Consider the following 21,582-nt stretch of genomic DNA (forward strand, 5'->3'; position numbering starts at 1 on the left):
GGAATTCAGCCAAAAGGGAGGGTTTTCGAGCACGAACGGCCTTTTCGAGGTCGGATTCAAGTCCGGTCTCTGAAACCAGGCCGCTCCGAAACCTTCATTTTGTTTTTTTAAGCCATTCAGAAGTTGACTTGCTGGCGGTGAGTGAACCCAAGCGCGCTTCAGGTTGAGGTCACAAACTGATGGCTGAACATTCTTCTTTGGGAGTTTCTGTTAAAGAGCAGAATTCATGGTTCCATCAATCCCAGCAAGTTGTCCAGGTCGTGAAGGAGCAAAGCAGCCCAACACCATCACGCTACCACTGCGGCTATGGTGTTCTTTTTCTGAAATACTGTGCTACATTTACGGCAGATGTAACGAGACACACACCTTCTAAAAAGCTCAACTTTCATCTCGTCAGTCCTTATTATATTCTCCCAGAAGTCTTGGGAATCACTCAGATGTTTTTTGGTTTTTTTTGCAACAGTAAGACTAGCCTTGATAGTGTTTTTGGTCGGCAGTGGTTTTGGCCTTGCAACTCTGCCACGGATGCCATTTTTGCCCAGTCTCTTCCTTATTGTTGTGTCGTGACCTTAACTGAGGCGAAGTCGTCCTGACTTCCTGTGTGGCTTCCTGGATCAGTCATTGCTCTTCTCTGGAGCATATATATATATATATATATATGTATATTAAAGATGTGTGTTTTGTGTATGTAGTGTATATGCCTGTGGGGTTGTTTGCGTGTTCTCCCCGTGCCAGCGTGGCTTTTCTCCGGGCACTCCGCTTTCCTCCCACATCCCAAAACATGCGTGCGGGCTTCATTGGAGACCGACTGGCGCGCCAGCGACCCGCGTGAGGAGAAGCGGAGCGGAAGATGACTGAATGAATATATAATAAACTGTATACACACACAGACACACACAAAGTGTTCCCTGAATAGTCGCGACTTTTGGGTGAAAGACTGGTCGCCGGTCAATAGTACGACGATAATATCAAATATGCAACTTTGACTCTTTTTTTTCCACAGTGTGAATGAGAAGAGCGGTCGCACACCGGTGTGGCGTCACGTCATTTTTTTTAATTGGAGCGGCTGCAGAAAAACAAGAAAACATTTTCAAGTGCAGAAAAATCACATTACAAAGGATCCAGTTGGGAAAATATCCCACTTGCAAACGGAAGCCACTTCGCTCAATTTCCGCTGACGCGTCGGGACGTCCTTCGCTAGCAGGCTGGCTAGCGGGCTCGTTACGGTCTCGACAACGACAACAACAACAACAACAACAAGACGGTCGAGCGGGGCGCTAACTAGCTCGGTAGCTCCCCGGTGCGGTGCGTCCAAAATGGCAAAACAAAAACAAGCTTTTCGGTAAAATAGATTTGCTCTATTTACACTGTGGCTATTTACACACTGAGTGAAAAAAGCAGGGGTGTCAAACGTACGGCCCTCGGGCCCTAACCAGCCCACGGGGGGGTTGAGAACACATTCGCTCCGAATTCTCAACGGAATTAACTTCTGTTGCTAATTTTGGCCACTGGAGGTCGCACAAATGACCACTTACCACTTCAATGACCTTCTGAAATCGGCGCTTATTCAGGATCGATATCGATCATGAGCTAAGTAAGCCCGCTTCATATCAAATGCCGTGCCAGCTTTGCGCGACAATTCCTCCTGTGGAAATATTTGAAGAGACCGAATGTTGCAAAACTACAAGGAAGGCGGATAACCTTGCACTCCCTCGGAAAAGTTCCAACGAGTCACTTGAGCTTGTCGAGCTTTCGAGACGGGTGTGGAAATCGATGTCTTAACAAGTTGTTTTAGAAACGGTACATACAGATCCACTCGGCACATGGAAATGAAAAAACGGAGTCATAATACTCTTAAAATGGCAATCGTTTTTGTTAAGAAAAGTCAGATTGCTCATATAATTTACAACATTTGCAACAGTACAAAACAATGGCACCAAAACAATTGCAGTCCATTTTGAATAGCTTATTCGGCCCGCTCGCGATCAGACCGGGGCGACCGTGGCCCCCGAACTCAAGTGAGTTCCGCACCCCCGCGAAGTCGGAGCCGCTGCGCCCTTCTCGGCAAAAGTCCAGCTTCGACCTCAATTTGGACGGCGATCTGGTTCCGACGTGAATATGCTGAGCTAGCGACCGGTGGCGGACGCATTAGCATTAGCCGTCGCCGTCGCCGTCCTTGGCAGAGGAAGCTAGTGGAGGGTTCTATCTGCGTTCCGAAAAACAACTTCCTGCCCCAGCTGGCATTAGCTTAGCGGTTCCGTTGACGTAACTAGCAGTTAGCTGACGCCACGCTGGCTGGCATGCTAGCTGCTAGCATCCCAGAGACTTGCTGCGTAAAATATGTCAGGAGATAAACCGGGTTTTGTTCGTCTAAAATATTCTTGAGCACAACAACTAAAAAAAACAACAATCATAATTAGAATCATAATAATAACAGCAATACCAATCATAATCATGACGAGAAGTCATCGCGAGACGAGCGAAGAAGAAGTAAACAAAACCTCGGAGCCCTGAGGGTCGTCAAAGTGCTTCGCCGGAAAACAGTCCCAACGGTTTTCCTTGGAAGCCGGGAAATAAGAGGGCGGGAGGGAAGGAAATAAGGAAAGGAAGTCACGAAAAGGACAGAGGGAAGGAAAAAGCGAAAGGAAGTGAAGAAAATAGAGGAAAGGGAAGGAAGCAGAGAAAAGAAGTGAGTAAAGGAAATGAAACAAGGGAGGAAAAGAAGTGAGATTAGCAAGGGAGGAGTGGTTTGAGCTGTTTGTGGGCGGGGTCCCAAAAATAAGTCTCGCCTGTGAACAGGAAGGAGACAAGATGGCTGCCAAGCTCGTCCTGATTAGCTGAAGAGGACGATTTGGGCGATGAAGATGAGGAGGAGGTGGGGGTGTGGGTGGGGGCGGCGGCCTTCGCAAGGTGTTTGTCGGGGCGTCTACCCGTCTCGGGGTTCCAGTTTGCAGGAAAGGTCAAAGAGCAGGTTCTGGTTGTCGATGACGTGCAGCTGCCTCACGTACGCTTTGGTCTGCAGATGGGATGGCGACGTCTCCGTATCCATGACTACCAGGAGGGAGAACCACACCGTTAGCTTCCCGCGCACGTGTGCGTGCGTGTGCGTGTGCGCGTGCGTGCGTGCGCGTTACCCAGCTGTCCGCTGCGGTATCTGCGGATGCTTCGCACCATGTCGGCCACTTTGTGCTGCGGAAAACAACATCCGGAAAGTCTTAGCATCGATTCTCATTCTCAGGTCACGAAAATCAGAACGATTGATTGTATTTTGTTACCATCTTGTCAAAGTTGACGAGTTGACCATGAAAAGTTTTGCAACTTTCGTGAAGAAAAGTCAAATCTGCAGACAAACATGGCGTCGTTATTTTGAATCGATGTGCGTGCGTGCGTGCGTGTGCGCGCGTGCCTTTGAGCAGCAGCGGCGTGAAGGGGATGAGCGGCGGCGTGAGACCGGTGATCAGGTCTCTGTACGACTTGTGGTTTCGAGAAGGATCCTAATGTTGATGAAAAACATCAAAATGTCAAAATATCCAAAAGGGATTATTGAATCAAAACATGAGAAGAAAAGACAAACTCACAGTGATGCTTTCAAACTGTTGAAACTGTTTCCGGAATTTCCCCGGAAGACCCTGACACGCGAAACAAGATGTTTGTTAACTTATCCCACAAAAATGTCTTCAACAAAAAGTTCATCCATCGAGTGGCGAGAAAAAGTATGTGAAGCCTCGTATCGACTGAGTCAATGGGCAATATTGTCGGGATGTCTGCTTTGAGTGCACGTGACAGCGTCTCAACCGGGTTGAGGTCCGGTTGAAGTCTTTCACGTGTTGTCGTGATCCCCGCTCGCTGGCAGGCAGATGCTCTCATCAGGTTGCACTGCAAAAGTTGTCAATACATTTGGAAATTCATTTTCCCGTCGTTGATAGTAACGCGTCCAGGTCCTGAGTAGGCCAAGCATCCCCAAACCCTGATGCCCCTTCGCCTTTCTTCACAGTTGGGAGGAGGTTTTGATGGCGGTGTGCTGCGCTGCGCCTGTTTCTGTTGGACTTTGGTTTCATGTGTCCACAAAAGAGTTGCACTGTGAAACATCCAGGCGCTGTTTTGCAAACTTTAAACCTGTATCAGATTTTTTGTTGTTTTCTTTTTTTGGGGGGGGGGGGGGGGTTGGCTTCCTCTGTGCTGTCCTTCAATGTCATCCATTCTTGTTTGTCGTTTTACTAACATACAGTAGCCATCGTTTTCCCTCATTGAGTATTCTGCACTGTGCTCTGGCAGCTGCCTTTCCGGGGGGGAGGGAGTAGCAACGTGACAAGTGGCCGCCATCTTTGTGTTCCTTGACTTTGTTCTGATTCGGTTGAGCTTTTGTTTCATGTTATGTCACGCTTTCCCTGTCGCGTCCTCGTTGGGTTTTTGTTCTCGTTAGCGCTGCTCCTTCGAGTCAGGGAGGTGTGCCTCGTTGTTTTGTCACTTTGTTTCTATTCAGTTCCCCGCCTCCTTTCAGATCGTCGTCGTCGTCGTCACGTTTCTTCATGTCCGCTTCTTCTTGTTCGAATCGGTGAGTGTTTTGTTTCCCCGCTTTTGAATCTTGTTTTTCGGACGATGTTAATTTGGTGTTTTGGTTATTTATTTTTTTGGAGTACATCCTGCACCGACCGCTCCGTGCCTCCTCGCCGTTCGGGTCCGCGTTTTGCCTCCGTACCGACGCCAGGAAAAGCCAATTTGGGACAGGCATTTTCGAGGGAGGAGCACTTCAAACGCCTCAAATCAAGTCAACGAAAAGGAAGTGACGACGGGCATACGTGACGTGGTCTACTGCTCTTCTCACCCAAAAACTTCCCACTCGTGCTATTCGAGTGGAGTTTTTCGGGCCAGAAATGTCACCCTCGTTTTGACGCGTCCACTCGGAGAATCCTCCCAATTGTTGTCCTCTATCAGCTCATTGGCGGATATTTTGAACCGACATTTGTCAGCAGACAAAACAACAGGTTGAGAAATCATCAAGTTGGACGGTTTTACTCGCATTTTGTCTGCCAAGTCACACAAGGGACACTTCGTGGCATTTTCCAAATCCAAGTCGCCGGCCCAACCAGAATCAGCACTTTGGCAGACTTTGATTTTTGGGGGGGAATCGAGTCTCGTTGCCAATTCCTGACAAATCTGCCAGTGTGGCCTGATGAACAGAGAGATACAATTGGGACCCCCTCCCGCAATTCTTTTTTTTTTTGCACGTGTGCCACAATGAACACGGAAAGTTGTTTGTGCAACGCGGTGTTGCGCGTGCGCTCGGGCCGACGCGACGTGTGCGTCGGTGCGCGTGTGTCGTAGCGCTGCGTTACCTCCCAGGTGAGCCTCAGTCTGCTGAGTGCCGGGTTGTCCAAGCCCAGGAGCACGGCCAGGAAGGACAGAAGGTCCTGCTGTTGCTTGCAGCTGAAACACACACACGTGCACGGATAAATCTCGTCCGCAGGCCGCGCCGTTAGGAAGCGTTAGTTAGGGTCAGACACGCAGACGGAGCGATCGAACGACCGCGGTCGTGTTTGTTTTTGTTTTGTTTCCCTCACAGCGCTGCGATCTTGATGAACTTCCTGAGCAGCTGAACCCGTTTGGGCAGCGAGTGGCACTGCAACGTCTCCGTGGCGACCCAGTGCTGCACCTCGCTGCAGCGCTGCAGTACCAGCTCCAGGTTGAGGGGGCGCCAGCGGGACTGCTCGCCGTGGAACACGTAACACACGAACTCCACCTGCGGGGGGCGCCACAAGGTAAGGCCCACCCTAAACGGCGCGAAATGCCGGCCGGTTCGCGCCGACCTCGTGCACGCAGCTGAAGAGCTCCCAGTCGAAGGCCACCAGCTGGTTGGCCACTTCCTCGGCCGACATGTCGTGAAGTTTGCTGTCTCCGGGCGTCCAGTGGACCTCCTCGGGAAGAGGAAGCTGACGGGACAGGAAGTGACATCACAAGCGTAATGACCGTCTTCCAAATGTGTCGCCGACCCTCCCGGCCTCCGGGGGGCAACACCGCAAACACGGCACGCTTCGCGGTCGGAGCTCTGTCGTAGGTTTTGAAGCGATGGTCTTCGGCGTGGCCCGCTTCCCGGTTTTAAAAAGTCACAATTTCAAAACCGCGGTCTGAGCTGTTTGCGTTTATTTTTCGGGTGAGTCGTCAGTAAACCCCTCCCCCCCCCTCGTTGTCGCCGCGAGCAGTCGCCGAGCCCGTACCGCGATTTGGTAGAAGGAGGATCCGCAAAAGGCGCTTACGAAGAGTTGCGGCAAGCGGAGGCGATACCTGCGACACCATCTCACGTTTACGAGAGCGCCACCCGTCGATAAATTCAAGGTGACGTGAACCTATTATTACAAATCAGGGTCGTTGACCCCAAAAGGGGGAATACATCCATGCGTATATGCGAGAAGGACCGAATGTGAACCGACAGAGAGCGAGATGGATTTTGACAGAGCCGGCAAAAACGTTTACTCAGCGGACTTCCTCGCATTGTCTTGATTGTCCGTGAATGGAAGCGGCCTACGACAAAGGCTGCTGACAATGTAGAAATGCCGCGTGTCGGTAAAAAAATCGAATTGTCCCCTCGTCTGTCTGTGTCTTATTTGAGCCGCGACAGTCCGAGCGTTCGCGTGTCTCCAATTGGCGAGAAAACTAGCACGGCTAGCGTCAGGACATGAGTTCACGAAGCGCCGACGAGCAGAGAAGTCGCTGCTCATTTACCGAGAAATAACCGCTTTTCCTGTTGGATTTGATCTTTTTACGTTTCCTACTGTCCCTACGGAGCGTGTTCAGGGAGAAAGTTTCCAGCTGTAATTGGAAAATCCTCAATATTTCTGCTCACGGTTATCGTACCGGCCTTTGCCGGGATCGTCGCGGTTGTTCCCGCGCCGCAGAGATTGTTGGTACGGGGGCCGGTAGGGATTCATTTCTTTGCCCTTCGTTTGAACGGGAAAGCTGATTTCAGATCGACGGAACAAATCCAACTTGCATTTGAAGGCGAGCTGATGGTGAGCGGCGCACGCGGGTACCGACCAGGGAGTCCAGCTCGTCGGGTTGGCAGGTGAAGAGGTGCGTGTTGACGCCCAGCGTGGTGAAGACGGCCTCGTCGCTGGGCCGGAACACCGCCTTCTCTGCGCACACGCCAGAGCACACGCGTGAGCACCCGGCGGCGGCGGCGGCGCGTCGACGTGGCGCCGGCGCCACTGACCTCCGGCGGACGTGACGGCGACCAGGAGGAGCTTCCCGGGCGCCAGCGGCCGCTCGTCGCTGTACTGCAGCTTCTCCCGCACCAGCGCCAGGATGTCGCCCACGCGGCACGACAGCCGGCTGCGGATGGTCACGTACGAGTGGTCGGGCGTGTACACCCTGCAGAAAACTGACAAACGCGCACAGCGGCCGTTAGCTTAGCGTGCGCGTTCGCACGCTGCATTTGGAGCGTCAGTGGTGGGAGGTCAAGGACAGCGAGGCCTAAACACTGTCAGAAACACTGACCTACATTTACAACCTGAATTTGCTCCATTCAATTTCTTATTCTTTTTTTTTATTCCCCCAACGGTCTATTCTCTTCATTTCGTAGCGTTTCTCTCAGTTTCCAGCTCGTGAATGGGGATGTCACATTTATTTTTGTCCAATCGGATTTGAGCCTCTCAGTGTTGTCATCTCAGTCTAATCTGCCCAACGCCTTCACAATGAGCAGTGCTGGCCCAACCGCCCGACCACGGCGAGTGAAGATCCGCTAATAATTGACGCCTATTATACTTGCATAGATTAAAAAATAATAATAATAAATTCTGGAATAAGCGGGGTTATACTGCCAATAAGTGTTTTCGGGGTTGGTCTCCCGCTAGCTTACTGTTAACATAAATGGAAAATGCCATTGACATGCTAATATTTATTCATCAGTAGTCGGTTTTATCAACCATTTTGTAGAATAGCAACAGCGGCATAACAACAACTACAATAGAAGATAAGGTAGACAGATAATACAACAATCAAAGATGTAAATGAAAAGGAAGTGCGCCAAAATGAACAGGAAGTGAACCAAAAGTGCACCAAAATGAACAGGAAGTGAACTGGAAGTGCCTCAAAATTAGAAATGCCTCAATTTGAAAAGGAAGTGTGCAAAAAAGAACAGGAAGTGAACCAAAAGTGCCTCAAAATGAACAGGAAGTTCCCCAATATGAAAAGGAAGTGCCCCAAAATGAACAGGAAGTGAACCAAAAGTGCGCCAAAATGAACAGGAAGTTCCCCAATATGAAAAGAAAGTTCCCCAATATGAAAAGGAAGTGCCCAAAAATGCGCCAAAATGAACGGGAAGTTCCCAATATGAAAAGGAAGTGCCCCAAAATGAACAGGAAGTAAACTGGAAGTGCCTCAAAATTAGAAATGCCTCAATTTGAAAAGGAAGTGTGCAAAAAAGAACAGGAAGTGAACCAAAAGTGCCTCAAAATGAACAGGAAGTTCCCCAATATGAAAAGGAAGTGCCCCAAAATGAACAGGAAGTGAACCAAAAGTGCCTCAAAATGAACAGGAAGTTCCCCAATATGAAAAGGAAGTTCCCCAATATGAAAAGGAAGTGAACCAAAAGTGCGCCAAAATGAACAGGAAGTTCCCCAATATGAAAAGGAAGTGCCCCAAAATGAACAGGAAGTAAACTGGAAGTGCCTCAAAATTAGAAATGCCTCAATTTGAAAAGGAAGTGTGCAAAAAAGAACAGGAAATGAACCAAAAGTGCCTCAAAATGAACAGGAAGTTCCCCAATATGAAAAGGAAGTGCCCCAAAATGAACAGGAAGTGAACCAAAAGTGCGCCAAAATGAACAGGAAGTTCCCCAATATGAAAAGAAAGTTCCCCAATATGAAAAGGAAGTGCCCAAAAAATGAACAGGAAGTGAACCAAAAGTGCGCCAAAATGAACAGGAAGTTCCCTAATATGAAAAGGAAGTGCCCCAAAATGAACAGGAAGTAAACTGGAAGTGCCTCAAAATTAGAAATGCCTCAATTTGAAAAGGAAGTGTGCAAAAAAGAACAGGAAATGAACCAAAAGTGCCTCAAAATGAACAGGAAGTTCCCCAATATGAAAAGGAAGTTCCCCAATATGAAAAGGAAGTGCCCCAAAATGAACAGGAAGTGAACCAAAAGTGCGCCAAAATGAACAGGAAGTTCCCCAATATGAAAAAGGAAGTGCCCCAAAATGAACAGGAAGTGTACTGGAAGTGGCCCCAAATGAACAGGATGGGTCAGCAGTGCCATTCAAAATTCATCAAATTCATTTCAATGGGGAAAGAGGATTTGAGTTTTGAGTTATGAACGTGGTCACGGAACGACCGTTTAATAATCGGCGTCCCTAATGAGATTCGTTTCAATGTTTTTGTCTTGTTATGAGATGAATATTATTATATTGTTCTGTTGCCTTTTGTTGCGTATTGCCGGTCGGTATAATTGCGTCGGCGAGAGAGATGTGAGTTGGCCAAAGCTAGCGAATGCGCCGCCCACCGCTGACGAGCGTGAGCTTGGGAATGTCGTACTCTCGTCGGAGCCCCTGAACGCCTCCCTGGGCTGCAGGCAGGCGTCGATACGCCGGAAATGGCGGAAGAGCGGTCGCACCTGCTTCCTGCGGCTCTCCTTCTCCTCGTTGACACTGACAACACACACACACACACACACACACACACGCGCGTGCGCGCCTATGTCACACTCATCATCGTGTGTGCGCGTGCCTGCGTGTGTGTGCGCGCGTACGGGCAGTGTAACATTTGCGTCCAGCGTTCCAGTTTGACGACGTGGTCGACCAGGCCAGGATGTCGACTCAGCTCCTGAAGCGCACACACGTACAACTCCTACGTGCACGCACAGTATTGCTTTTTAGTGTTGTTGTGTTGATTATTGTGTTGTTGTTGTTGTTGTTGTGTGTCGTCACCTTGGGGAATTTGTCTCCCTCCTCCTGCAGCAGTTCCCGGTACGTCTCCAGGTAGCGAAAGGCCACGCTGAGCACGGCGCGCTTCCTGCGGACGCCGTCCTGCATCAGCTCCGCGTGCGGCCGGCCCCGCCTTCCCTCTCCCGGCTCCTCCCCCTCCCCGCCCGGCCCCTCCCCCGCCTCACCTGGCCCGTCCCCCGCAAGCAGACAGAACCTGAGCGTGACGTCAAGGAAGACAAAACAAAATTCTTCAGGGAGCGTTCAGACGTGTCACATTCCGTGTTGGATTGCGTGCGTGCGTGCGTGCGTGCGTGCGTGCGCATGCACACGGAGGATACTGCTGCAGGAGAACTTGCTGGAAGGCGTCGGCCGTCAGGAAGATGGGATGAGTCAACATGAAGTCATCCAGCAATGTTTCTACACGCACAAACAAAATGATCAGCTTGGGAAAAAGTTCAACAAAATATAAATAGAATCCAAATGTGGGCGGAGCCTCAAGACAATTGCAGTCAATGAATACGACGGTGCCTTGAGATGCAATTTGAAAGAATTCATCTTTCCTCCCCCTATTTGAGCGGAGGGGTCTGTGTGTCCCGATGATCCTTCGACCCAAGGGGTCTGGCGCTTTACGGGCCACCCGTGGCAAACAGGGACCAGACAAAGCACGGCTCCAAAGACCCCGATGATGTTTCAAAATACGGGAAGAGGTTTTCCCTTGCCCAGACGCGGGTCACCGAGGCCCCCCTCTGGAGCTAGGCCTGGATGCGGGGAACGAAGGCGCAGCCCGAAAGGACGAGGACCCCCGGTCCCCCTTCCCATGGGCTCGCCACCTGCGGGAGGGGCCATAGGAGTCGGGTGACAACAAAGGCACGAAGCGCCGATGTGCCGCTCCAACGGCTTTATTAGCTCCTCCGCACGTTCGACGTCAACGCGTCCTCCGCTAATCGCGACTCTTCCCCGGTCGCCGTCACTCCACTCGCTACTGTGCGCAGTCGCACCGGCGCGCACGCCTTCCTCCTTCGCAGTCCCGTCTCACTCGCACATCGACGCACACGCTGAGCTCGCTGTCACAATACCCGTAACGGAAGTATTTCGCCGTCAATTTCGACTTTAACGGTGAAATCCGACTTACGTGGAAAATCGTGTTACGTCGCCAGCGTAGGAACGGAACTCGTTCGTAAATCGAGGACTTCCTGTATAATAAAATAATTATGTAACGTAATATGAATATGGAACAATATATGCCTGTAAGTTTTGTTCTATTATCTGTCTGCATGTGTTCCCACCCCGTTTGTGTTTCAATATTGGTTGCGTCCAAAAGTGCAGCTATCGATGCCAACCTTGAGCACGTCAATTGCGTTTTTCCTTGTTTGTTAGCATTAAGCTAAGCTGAAGTTGTGATTTCCCGAGGTGGCAGACGAAACTTCAGCTGGGAAGTGGCGCGAAACGCCTCGAAGAATCCTTCGCGATTCGCCAAACTGTTTTGATTGCGCCCCCCGCCACCATAGAGCGCTCCGAATCAAAATGAAAGTAGAATCCATTGTCATGTCTTGTTTTTAGGATTGAACTGCAATAATATGTAACTTATGTGCAATACATTTTTTTGCATTGAATCCTTAAGTCATTTCATTTCCCTCGGTTTTAATGTTCATAATGTTGCAGTGACTCACAAGTAAAAGCTTTTGTTTTTTGAAGAGCACTTGGGCACTTAGGCCTACTTCGGTCGCGCGTCCCCCCACGCGGGTCGCGGGCGTGCCGGAGCCCGTGCCGGCTGTCATCGGGCAGGTTGCCATTGCCAGCCGATCGCAGGGCACATACAAACAAACAACCATTCGCACCTACGGGCAATTTAGAGTCTCCAATTCACGCATGTTTTTGGGATGTGGGAGGAAAGCGGAGCGCCCGGAGAAAAGCCACGCAGGCACGGGAGGAGCGTGCAAACTCCACGCAGGCGGGGCCGGGGATCGAACCCCGGTCCTCAGAACTGTGAGGCAGATGTGCTAACCATAATAAAGGTTTTTATTATGGTAGTACATGGAGAAGTTTTTGGGAATGTTTTCTTTCAGGTGTACTTCAAAGCGGCGAAAGGTTTCGGAAGCGCGGGCTCGGCAAGGCTTCGTTCATTTGAGTCACTTTGCTTTCCCAAATAAATGATGAGTCATAAATATCAGACTGACGTTGATCACGCACACGCACACCAAAACATGTCAAAATCATGTGCAAATAATCCCTAATAATCATCAAATGCGTGCGTGCGGGGGAGCCGGACGTGCTGCAGTGGGCGTGGCCTGCCAGAGCCCGCCTCTCTGCAGACGGTTGCCATGGAGACAGTGAGAGGATGCAGAGGAAGTGACATGAACACCCTCCGTGTGTGTGTGTTGATGTTTTATCACATCGCACACACTCGATGATGATGCGAATATGCTTGGAATCTTTTTGACGGTTATTCGGCTGTGTTTGTGTGCACATGTTAGGCATCCAATCAGCTGTCAGCAGGAAGTCGTGTAGGCGCACACACACACACGCGCGCCCGCCCGCCATCTTAAACCTCGTGTGTGTGTACAACATTCGTGTACGAGCACGCATGAAGACGTTTCAGTGTAATAACAGCAGCGGTTATGTAAGCGCCCGCACGCACGCACACGCACGCCTCAACTCGCTTTTGGGTGACCAGAATGACTTCTTCTCGTCATTAGATCGATTCCCCATGTAGGAGCAATTCCTGTAGAATGTAGAAGTATCTTTGACATATTCGATATCCTTTTTTCTTGGACTTGGGGGCGGATCCCGAAAGAGGCCAAATCCGCCAGTTGCGATGTCACAGCGCGTCGCGATTTGTCTTCGACTCGGTCGGCGTCGAGCGGTCGCTCACCCGCACGTCTCTGATACGGCTAGCTTGATTGGCGAAACGATTTCAATGTGGCAGCTTGTTCGAAATCGTCAAGAAACCTTCCCGAGTCGGCAAATTGCTTGAGAACGTGACGGGAAAGCTAGCGTTTAAAAGCCACGCCCCAGTCCGACTTTGATCAAATACATTCACCGATAGCGAGCAAGGTGCGACGAGTAGCTCGTGCGCACGCTCATAACGATAGCCGCAGGAACGCATGCAAGTAAAGAGCAATGTCGAGCTTGATTTTCGACAACTACAGTCCTGAAGTTCAAATCATCGCCGCAATGAATTCCGGGTTGCCGCAATGCTCTTCGCCGACGATATTTGCAGGAACGGTGCAAATGGCGCCCCCAGGAAATGGCCTGAAGTATCGTGCCGTATAATGCCATGGAATTGCATATGTGTAACTGATAGGTGCGTATAATATAATACGGCATTGTTTGGTACGTGGCAGATTTCATTGATTGCGAGTTTTCTGGAGCGTAACCCCGTGACAAACGAGCGCTTCCTGGACGGCGGTTCGGCGTTTCTTCAAAGTGGCGTCATACGACCACGCCCCTCTTTGCGGGTCCACGAACGGTTTCTGCCGCTTGTCATTCCCGTGAAACGGATTTTTTTTCAAAGATTGGCCAATGGGGTCCATCTGAAATGTAAAAAAATGCAACTAAAGCGAGCTTTCCACAATCGCGTGATCCTGTTTGCTTTTCGTTGTCCGACTTTTTCCCTTTTGCGGCTGAGCGGACGCCCGTCGGCCACGTCGGCTTTTCGGCGTCGTGTTCTCGTGCCGTCGCTATTCGGGTTCCTTCGTGGGCACCTCTCTTGGTTTTGCTGTTTTCTGATTTGCCGCCTTCGGAGCCTTCGGGCGGCGCCCTTCGTCCTCCGCGGACGGCCGCGCTCTTTCCTTCTTTGCGCTTTTGTAATTTTGCTTGGTTTTGTTTTCAATTTGTGGCGCGTCCGCCGTTGCGCTCCAGCCATCGACTTTCCATTTGTTCCTTTTTGTATTCTGGGCTTGGTTTTTTGTCGTGGTAGATTGATTTCCTTCCTTTGTGTTTGTTCTCAAACTTTTGACACATCACGACAACGCTCAAATGTAGTCGTGTAGTAGGCCCAAGTGTTCGCCAGATTTGATTCCCAAAACGTACATTTGGTCTCGTTCTCAGGCACTGTAACATTATGCAGAGTTGGAACATGAACACTGCGCTTCAAGAGAGGAAAAAAAGGATGAAATGTCGCCAAAAGTTCCCCACAACTGAACTTAGGCAGTGATACTTTGGCCGACCTGCAGGGGGAATCGTCCCACACAGAATCACTGGTCTTGTGCTCCTGTTGCATAAAGTTTTGTCTGCTCCGATACTTTTGCTCGACGGGCACAGGTTGCCCCCAAACGTTCTTTCATGCCGAATATGCCGGTTAGGGTCCAGTGTACTTTATTACAAAGTGTCTTTGGAAGTTGAAAGTAGGGTTGGGGTATTAAGAAAAATGTATACATGCTGGCGGCACGGCGGACGACCGGTTCGCACATCTGACTCACGGTTCGGAAATCCCGGCCCCGCCCGTGTGGACTTGGCGTGTCCCGCCCGGGCACTCCGCTTTCCTCCCGATCCCAAAAACAAAAACAAGCATGCCGGGTTCATGGACAAGCCTAAATTGCCCGTAGGTGTGAATGTGAGGGCGAATCTTTCTTTGTTTCTTCTTCCGATTGGCTCAGGGCGTGTGCCGCCCCTCGCCCGAAGATAGCCGGGATCGGCGCCGGGACGCCCGCGACCCGCGTGAGGGGATGCGGTTCGGAAGATGAATGAATGAATGAAGGAATGAATATTGTAGACGTGCTCTCGCCACGTGACAGATTTTCCCTAGCGGCGCTCGAAGGCGGCGGCCATCTTTGTCACCTGCGCAGTTGACGTAGCGTTTTCCCGCCACGCTGTCCAGCACGGCGAGCATCAGGTTTTCCGGCGTGTCGGCGTGAACGCCGGCGCTCTCCGCCGCCGAGCTGGCGTCGGAACTCTGCTCGTCGCTGGACAAGGACGGACTGCGCGCGTCGCCGCAGGCCGAGCCGTTGAGCGACGCGGCGGCCGGCGGCCAGGGGGGGGCGTCCTCGCTGTCGGGGCTGTGGGAAACATATGTCGCGTTTGAGACCGCGTGAGCAGAGCGAGCCGATCGCAAGCGTCGGTTTAAGGAGGCGGAAGCCATATTTCTCAAATTGGAATCGTGCAAATGAATTGAATCACACAATTTCATGTAATGTAATGGATTACAGCGGCAGCCATTTTGACATCATCTCGTTACGACGCTGTCAGACTCGCGTATCAAAACTACATTTCCCATTGAAATAAACTCAAAAGCCATAATCCAAAAACAAATGAAAAATGTTACACCTTTATATAATTTGTTTTGGATGCGTGTCTTTAAGAGGCGGGGCCTAGTGTGTGACATCAGGAGCTGCAATCACAATTGCTCCTTGACTGAAAAACCCCAAACCAAACCAAACCAAACCAAACAATTGGCTCCGATTGAAACTTGGATTTCCCTTCTCGAAGGTGACGCGACGACAGCTGGTGTTGGAATGGAGCCAGCTTTTCCCCGGTGTATCATTAAGTGACACAATTTCAGAAACAACGTGTACGATTGAAATCATACGAAGAAGAGCTTCCATCGATGTTGCAGCTTTCAAGGGACCGACGGACGCATTTCCCGCCATTGTCTGAGCGCGTGAATTTCATAAATCCGCATCAGTTTCATGTTCAAATCAATATGTATGAGCCTGATGAGGTGTCCTGCGAAAGGATGCTCGTGACGTCATTGTGCTCCGTGCGTTGCGTAACGTCGCCGCCGCCCTCACCTGAAGACGTCGCGGGCCTGCCCCCCCTCCGGGGAGGGCTCCCTGAAGAAGGGGACGACGCGGGACAGGCTGGCCCTCCGCCGCGACGCCGCCGCCGCGCTCCCCCCGCCGGCCTTGTCCGCTGCTCCCGGTCCTCCCCCCGGTCCTCCCGGTCCTCCCGGTCCTCCTCCTCCGGCTCGGCTGAGCGCGCTCGTCTGCTTCTTGAGGAACTTCTCGAGCGGCTTCATCCCCGCCGGCATGGTGCATGGGGGGCGGAGGGGTGGAGGGGGTCGGGGGGGTAAGAAGGGCAGGACGGGACGGGACGGGACGGGGGGCAGGCAGGCAGGCAGGCAGCAGGTCTACATCACAGGCGCCCGTCTCGCTCGCTCGACGCTTGTTGTCGGTCGGATGCCGCAGCCTCCGTCAGCCTCCGTCCCCGCCCCCGCCCCCCCACTGACAAGTGCACTTTCTTGGCTCGGCGCTAGCCCCGCCCCCGCCGCCTGCCGCAGGAAGGAACGTCACGTCACGTCGCAGCCCGAACGTGCCGCGTCACTGCAGGCGTTTGACGTCAGCAGCACGGCGACCAAACGTAGACGGCTAAAACAAATTGATTCCGCCTTGGTACACGTAGGCTTGTCCGCCATGTTGAATGTGGTAAATATGTTGGTCAACTCATGCAAGTCAGTACACACTTTCACCATGTGTGTGACCATCAACGCATGACTCTTTTAATCTGATGATTATAATTGTTTACTCCTAAAATATTGACATGGTTGTCATCGCAGTAACAGTGTTACATACCGTGCTAGTTGTAAACAGTCATGAAAACAATCCAAAATATGAATGGTGTTTTACATGTTTACCTATACTTCCTAAATTAGAAAAATTGGAGCAAGGGCGTAGAATTGGCGGGGGGGTTTGTGTTCAGGAGTAAACTAACATTTATGAACAAATGATCATCCTCTTGCCGGCACAAAATTCAATGAAGCGTCTTTCCAGCAATCTTCTCACACGCAGACGCACCAACCTATTTGAGGAAACAGAAAGGCATAAGAACAACAAAACGTCATTTTTTGCTCCTTACTTGTTTAGAATATTAAGTAGGTAAACAGCAACCCAATGTCTTTTTTTCTAATTATTTTACATCTAACGATGTGTGAAACATCGTTACTGTGATGAGAAATAATATTCCATTATATAGGTGCGATCACTGATAATCATCAGATTAAAAGTCACATATGTCGTTGTATTTGGAGCGTATCTTTTCCCCAAATATATTTGTGTGTGAATGAGAGGCTTTAATGTTTGGCACGTTTTGCGTTGTTGCTTTGTGAAATTCAGTCTACATTTGTTTATGGGGCAAGTGTGACACATTCAATGTGGCGGACACGCTTACGTATCCCTGCAACAGTGTAGATGTGCTTGTCTATGGCATGAGGTCAGTGGTGAGGATCGTTACCGTAAGTAGGAACACTAGACATACGCCTGCCCGCTGTAGCTGCCCTGTTAACTGACGTGGCTCCGTGTCGGCCATGTTGGGAAGGTCGACGTTCCCATCAACGCCCATCCATGGACGTTGAATTTTAGTCGTAACTTGGTCATGTTTCAACCGATTTTCGTGAGATTTACTTTTTTTTGGTCAATCCCAAAGCGTGTGCTATCAATACATGACATTTGAAAAAAAATATCCCGAAAAAACTTTTATGCCTGTGAAAGTAATTGTACGGCACAGCACAAAGTGGCGAGATCCTTTTGGTCTTTTGGTTTGATTTCATCCTTCCTGTTTCGTTTTCTTACCGCACACACACACACACGCACGCACACACACAAACACACACATACACACACACACACACACACGCACACACACACACACACACGCACGCGCGCGGAACTTGCCCGACGACTTTGACCCTCCTAGCTTAGCGTCGCCGTAGGCACGCAGCTCAAAGTGGCGTATCGAATCTAGCGCTTCATACCTGTGATCGTTACTGCGGCTGCGTACGCGAAATCACGTGACCGGCTTCATGCGTAAGTGCCGCGTTTGGCCAGTGGCCGGAAAAGCACGATTTATACTTATTATAATGTATTTATCTCTATGGGGAAAAGGTGTACAAGAATGATGTCGTCTTGTTAGGGGAGTTTTTAGTCAACTAGAAAGACACAAAATATGCACTTTGAAGATTTAAAAAAAAAGTAGAATTCATAATTGTTTGAGTCTATTTAAAAGACACACCGTTCTTAAGACAACAACGAAGATGTGGAAGATCAGCAGATTAAGCAGCTTATAAATAAGAACTCATAGTTGATGTCTTCTGTAATATTGAACGAATAGTTATGAGTTTACTGACGGCAGGATTTTTAGTGTCTCAAATGTGAATATTTCAATGTCATGTCTCACGTTTAAGAGTCGTCTGTCAGCACCAAAATGTGTTTTGTTCTCATTCATGTTCCAGAGGCAAGAATCGAGTTTGCGCAGCAACAGTCGTGTTTGACTGTTTCAGCTCTGCCGATCAAAATGTCACGGCCAACTTTGACTGTTCAGAGTCGTGTTGCGTGACCAAGTCAATGCATTTCGTCACAACGGTAAATGACGGTAAATCACCAGGCAACAAATCAAATGCAGAATGCGGAATCGATCTCGCATGATTAGCCAGTGCTCAACTATTTGAGCTAATTGGCCTGCCTAGCGTCGACAACGACAGCAAAACAAACGGCCGTTCCCGCTTGTCATCTGCGCCGATGACGTCCGGCAGAAAGGAAGATGTGTATCCCTTTGATGCCGGAACAGTTTTACTGTGTCACAGTGGAGTTTTGAAGCCGCCGCTGTGGTTTCTTTGCATTCTGATGGATATTTATTGAGAATTACAGTTGCTCAGTCGAACACAACAACGTTTTGAAAGTTGAGTGACAGAAAAAAACAAAGGAGAGTGAAAAGGTAGCTAAATAATATAGAGAAAGAAGACAACAAAAGGCAAAGGACTAACTGTAAACAAGATGAGGAAAGTAAAGCATTATATAAGGATTAGAAAGGAGTGTTGCATGGGTCAGTCGTGCGACACCCTGTGAGGGGAGGACAGGACAAGATAGGACAGGACTGGACAGGACTGGTCAGGAGGGGAAGCGTGCAGGACACGGGTCGTGGGCCCGGCCGTACACCTTAAGTGTGGCGGGAGTGGCTATGTAAAAAATCCACACTCCTCTTATCCACGCCCCTTTCGTCTCTTTGGGGCCATCCGCCTCTTCCTGAACAATCGCACCATGTTTTTGTGGTTCGACAACAAACAATACAGGACCGTATATTGTATTTGGAGACTCAAAACCCGATACAGGGTTGGAGTTTTTCCGTTGCGGCGCATCGCACGATCACTTCGCACGCGGCGAAGAGTCGCCGACCGTCATTTTTTCAATCGCGCGTTTCCCGACGTTGCGGTCCCGTGGCTCGTTGCGCCGTCGCGTTCGGGCAGCCGATGGGTCAGGATGTGCCGGCGCTCCGCCTGCCGGCCTTTGTTCTTCAGGCAGTCGGTCCAGTGGCGAAGGGCGCCCAGACACACGCGCTCATGTTTTTGGGACGCGGGAGGAAAGCGGAGCGCCCGGAGAAAAGAACATGCCAACTCCACACAGGGGAGGCCGGATTTCAACCCGCAACCTCAGAACTGTGGGGAGGATGTGCTAACCGCTCTCCCACCGTGCCGCCGAACGGAATACAGTGATTTGCAACTTTATTAGTATATCCAAGGGAATACGCAAGATTGAATGTTCAAAGTGATCAACTGAATCGCTCTTTGCAAATTTTCTGTCATTTTGCAACACGTTTACGGCCGAGTTACGTCACGACACTCAAGAAGCGTTTAGGAACCGGCGACACGAATCGTTAAAGCGACGTAACGTGAGCAGAACGGTGATATTGATCTTTTCATATCCGGACTTGCTTGGAATTGGGCTTTGTACGAGACATGACAAGTCACAAATGCATTTATATATTGCACACACGTGCGCGCGCGCACACTTGGGCTGGCTGTTGTATCAGGAGCAGGGTCGAAGGTCATCAGCTGCAGGTCACTTTAATAGCAAACCTTGCCATCTGGGTGAGTGACACGCACACACATGCACACGCAGGCTTGTCCCGAATGAACTTTGAGTTGCGCTTGAAATGGTCGCGTGTCGTAAAGTTGCAAAAACAATCAAAAAGGCTTCGGAACGCTTCGACCGTTGGCTGACAAATCATTCACAGCAGCAAGTTTGAATTGAGGCGACCAGAAGAGGGCGCCACCCTTTTCTGGCGGAGGTCGGCGCGGTCGCTGCAGAACTCGGCGACGTCACGTGACCCCAATCTGGAACGCGGGATCACGGACTTCCTGTGTAATCGGGTTTTTTTTCTTGGCGGCAGGCGGATCATGTAAATCACGTGTATCGTGTATTGATAGAAATAGGATATGATATACGTGAAATGTGGTAGACGTCAATACAAACAAAGCCTCAACATTGAATAGTCATCTTTATTGTCTCTTTGGTGACATCTTGTGTTTAAAAGTAGACATTGATCAGGTCTCCTCCGCCGTTCACAAAAAGTTGGCGATCATCATAAATGAGGCGCAAGAACACGTCAGTCAGTGGACTGTCAGGCCAACAGAGGGCAGTGTTGCTCACATCATATTTATTGTTGCGTTTTGGAAACTTTATTGCAAAAAACATCAAGTCGGCACATTCGTCACCACCACGGGGGTCGGGGGTCGTCGCACGCGGCCGACGTCGTCGCTGGCTGGTCGGGTCCGGTCGAGCCGTCAGAGAGGTCCTGCGGCACAAAACGCCTTGACTTGACTTACGAGCTGAAGTCCTCCACTGCGCAAGCTCATAACTCACTTTACTTGGCTGTAGATCGCATCATGAGTTCCTAGGCATGTTCTGTAGTTTCTTTTCTTCGGAGCGGCGACGCCACTACGAGTAGTCACCGATATCGAGTACTGATACGGCTCGTACTTTTCGTACGTCACATTTCAATGAAGACGATGACCGATAATTGTGAGCAAAAACCTTGCCCTCTTTTTCTTTTTTCTTTCCGTCCGTCCGTCCGTCCGTCTGTCCTTCTTCCCGACGCACACGACGATTCGCCGACGCCGTCCCGGTCGTTTTAGCCGAGAGCGTGAAATATGCTACTGGCACTCGCCCGTCCCTCATTTTGCATTGGAAGGAATTGAACTGCCATTAGTGTATCCCATTGTAGACGGGATACATGTTTGTTATGTGTTTTTTTTAAGAGCGCTTTCTTGTACCAAAGTACAAGAAAGTGTCATTTTGTAACTATATTTGTATGTAAAAGCCGCGCCCCTTAAAGGCACGGGCATTTGGGAGTGCGCGTGAGCGTCCGGGTGTGAGTTGCGGTCGACGTCAGCTCCTAGCGTGCGTTTTGGTTTTCTTTGTGTGCGTCTCTCGCCGCCCTCCCTTTTTTCCCCACAATTGCGATTTTGGCCGGCAACGCGAAACAACAACTTGCGCGTCGAGAGGAGGAAGGTGGAAAAGCAAAACAAGGTGAGCAAGTTGACCTTTTGCGTTCAGGCTTTGCTTTTGTTCTTCTGCAGTTTCTCGGCGGCCTTGCGCTCGTGTCCGGTGGGGTTGGGCCGGTTGGTGTTGTCGCTGGCCTCCTTCTTGGTGCGGCCCTTGCGCGACGCCCCCTCTGATGACATCGTCGCCGCGGCAACACCACAAGGACGAGGACAAGGACATGGGTCAGCCGCCGTGCCGAAGCCGATGCGTCTGGTTGGCAGCCAAACGCGATGGACCGCGACGATGCGACCCACCTGCGTACTTGTCGCTGAGGTTGTAGAAGTCGTACTGGTCGTAGTACTGCTCCTCGAAGTTGCTGGGCTTCAACTTGTTGACGTCCACGTGACTCATGGCGCCGACGTGTCCGTGTGGCTGCGTGGCTGCCCGCGTGTGGGGCCGGCCTGCGCTTTTATGG

The 21,582-nt window shown here is 50.4% G+C and overlaps 2 protein-coding genes across 5 annotated transcripts; both read right to left on the reverse strand.

Annotated features, from left to right (window-relative positions):
* Positions 1-1,034: 1,034 nt before the first annotated feature.
* Positions 1,035-16,084, reverse strand: rapgefl1 (Rap guanine nucleotide exchange factor (GEF)-like 1). Of its 4 annotated transcripts, XM_061750164.1 has the most exons (16): positions 15,645-16,081; positions 14,695-14,912; positions 10,254-10,332; positions 9,919-10,129; positions 9,741-9,838; positions 9,527-9,639; positions 7,208-7,375; positions 7,033-7,130; positions 5,808-5,930; positions 5,562-5,740; positions 5,337-5,427; positions 3,579-3,629; positions 3,407-3,494; positions 3,276-3,340; positions 3,135-3,189; positions 1,035-3,051 (listed from the first exon to the last, which is right to left on the reverse strand). In XM_061750164.1, the coding sequence occupies exons 1-16, from the start codon at positions 15,881-15,883 to the stop codon at positions 2,927-2,929; spliced, it is 2,001 nt and encodes a 666-aa protein (XP_061606148.1). In that variant the 5' UTR covers positions 15,884-16,081; the 3' UTR covers positions 1,035-2,926. The 4 variants fall into 4 exon arrangements, 3 of the variants coding, with proteins under 3 accessions (XP_061606148.1, XP_061606149.1, XP_061606150.1); XR_009784939.1 differs by lacking the exons at positions 1,035-3,051; positions 3,135-3,189; positions 3,276-3,340 and having other exon boundaries at positions 6,989-7,130; positions 15,645-16,083; XM_061750165.1 differs by lacking the exons at positions 1,035-3,051; positions 3,135-3,189; positions 3,276-3,340; positions 3,407-3,494; positions 3,579-3,629 and adding an exon at positions 4,156-5,170 and having other exon boundaries at positions 15,645-16,083.
* A 4,018-nt stretch (positions 16,085-20,102) lies between these two features.
* On the reverse strand, positions 20,103-21,581 carry nupr1b (nuclear protein 1b). The gene is made up of 3 exons (XM_061750110.1): positions 21,422-21,581; positions 21,167-21,297; positions 20,103-20,418 (listed from the first exon to the last, which is right to left on the reverse strand). The coding sequence occupies exons 1-2, from the start codon at positions 21,516-21,518 to the stop codon at positions 21,176-21,178; spliced, it is 219 nt and encodes a 72-aa protein (XP_061606094.1). The 5' UTR covers positions 21,519-21,581; the 3' UTR covers positions 20,103-20,418; positions 21,167-21,175.
* Between the last annotated feature and the right edge of the window lies 1 nt (position 21,582).

Source organism: Phyllopteryx taeniolatus, chromosome 16 (genome assembly GCF_024500385.1).
Source record: "Phyllopteryx taeniolatus isolate TA_2022b chromosome 16, UOR_Ptae_1.2, whole genome shotgun sequence".
In the NCBI taxonomy this organism is placed as follows: Eukaryota; Metazoa; Chordata; class Actinopteri; order Syngnathiformes; family Syngnathidae; genus Phyllopteryx; species Phyllopteryx taeniolatus.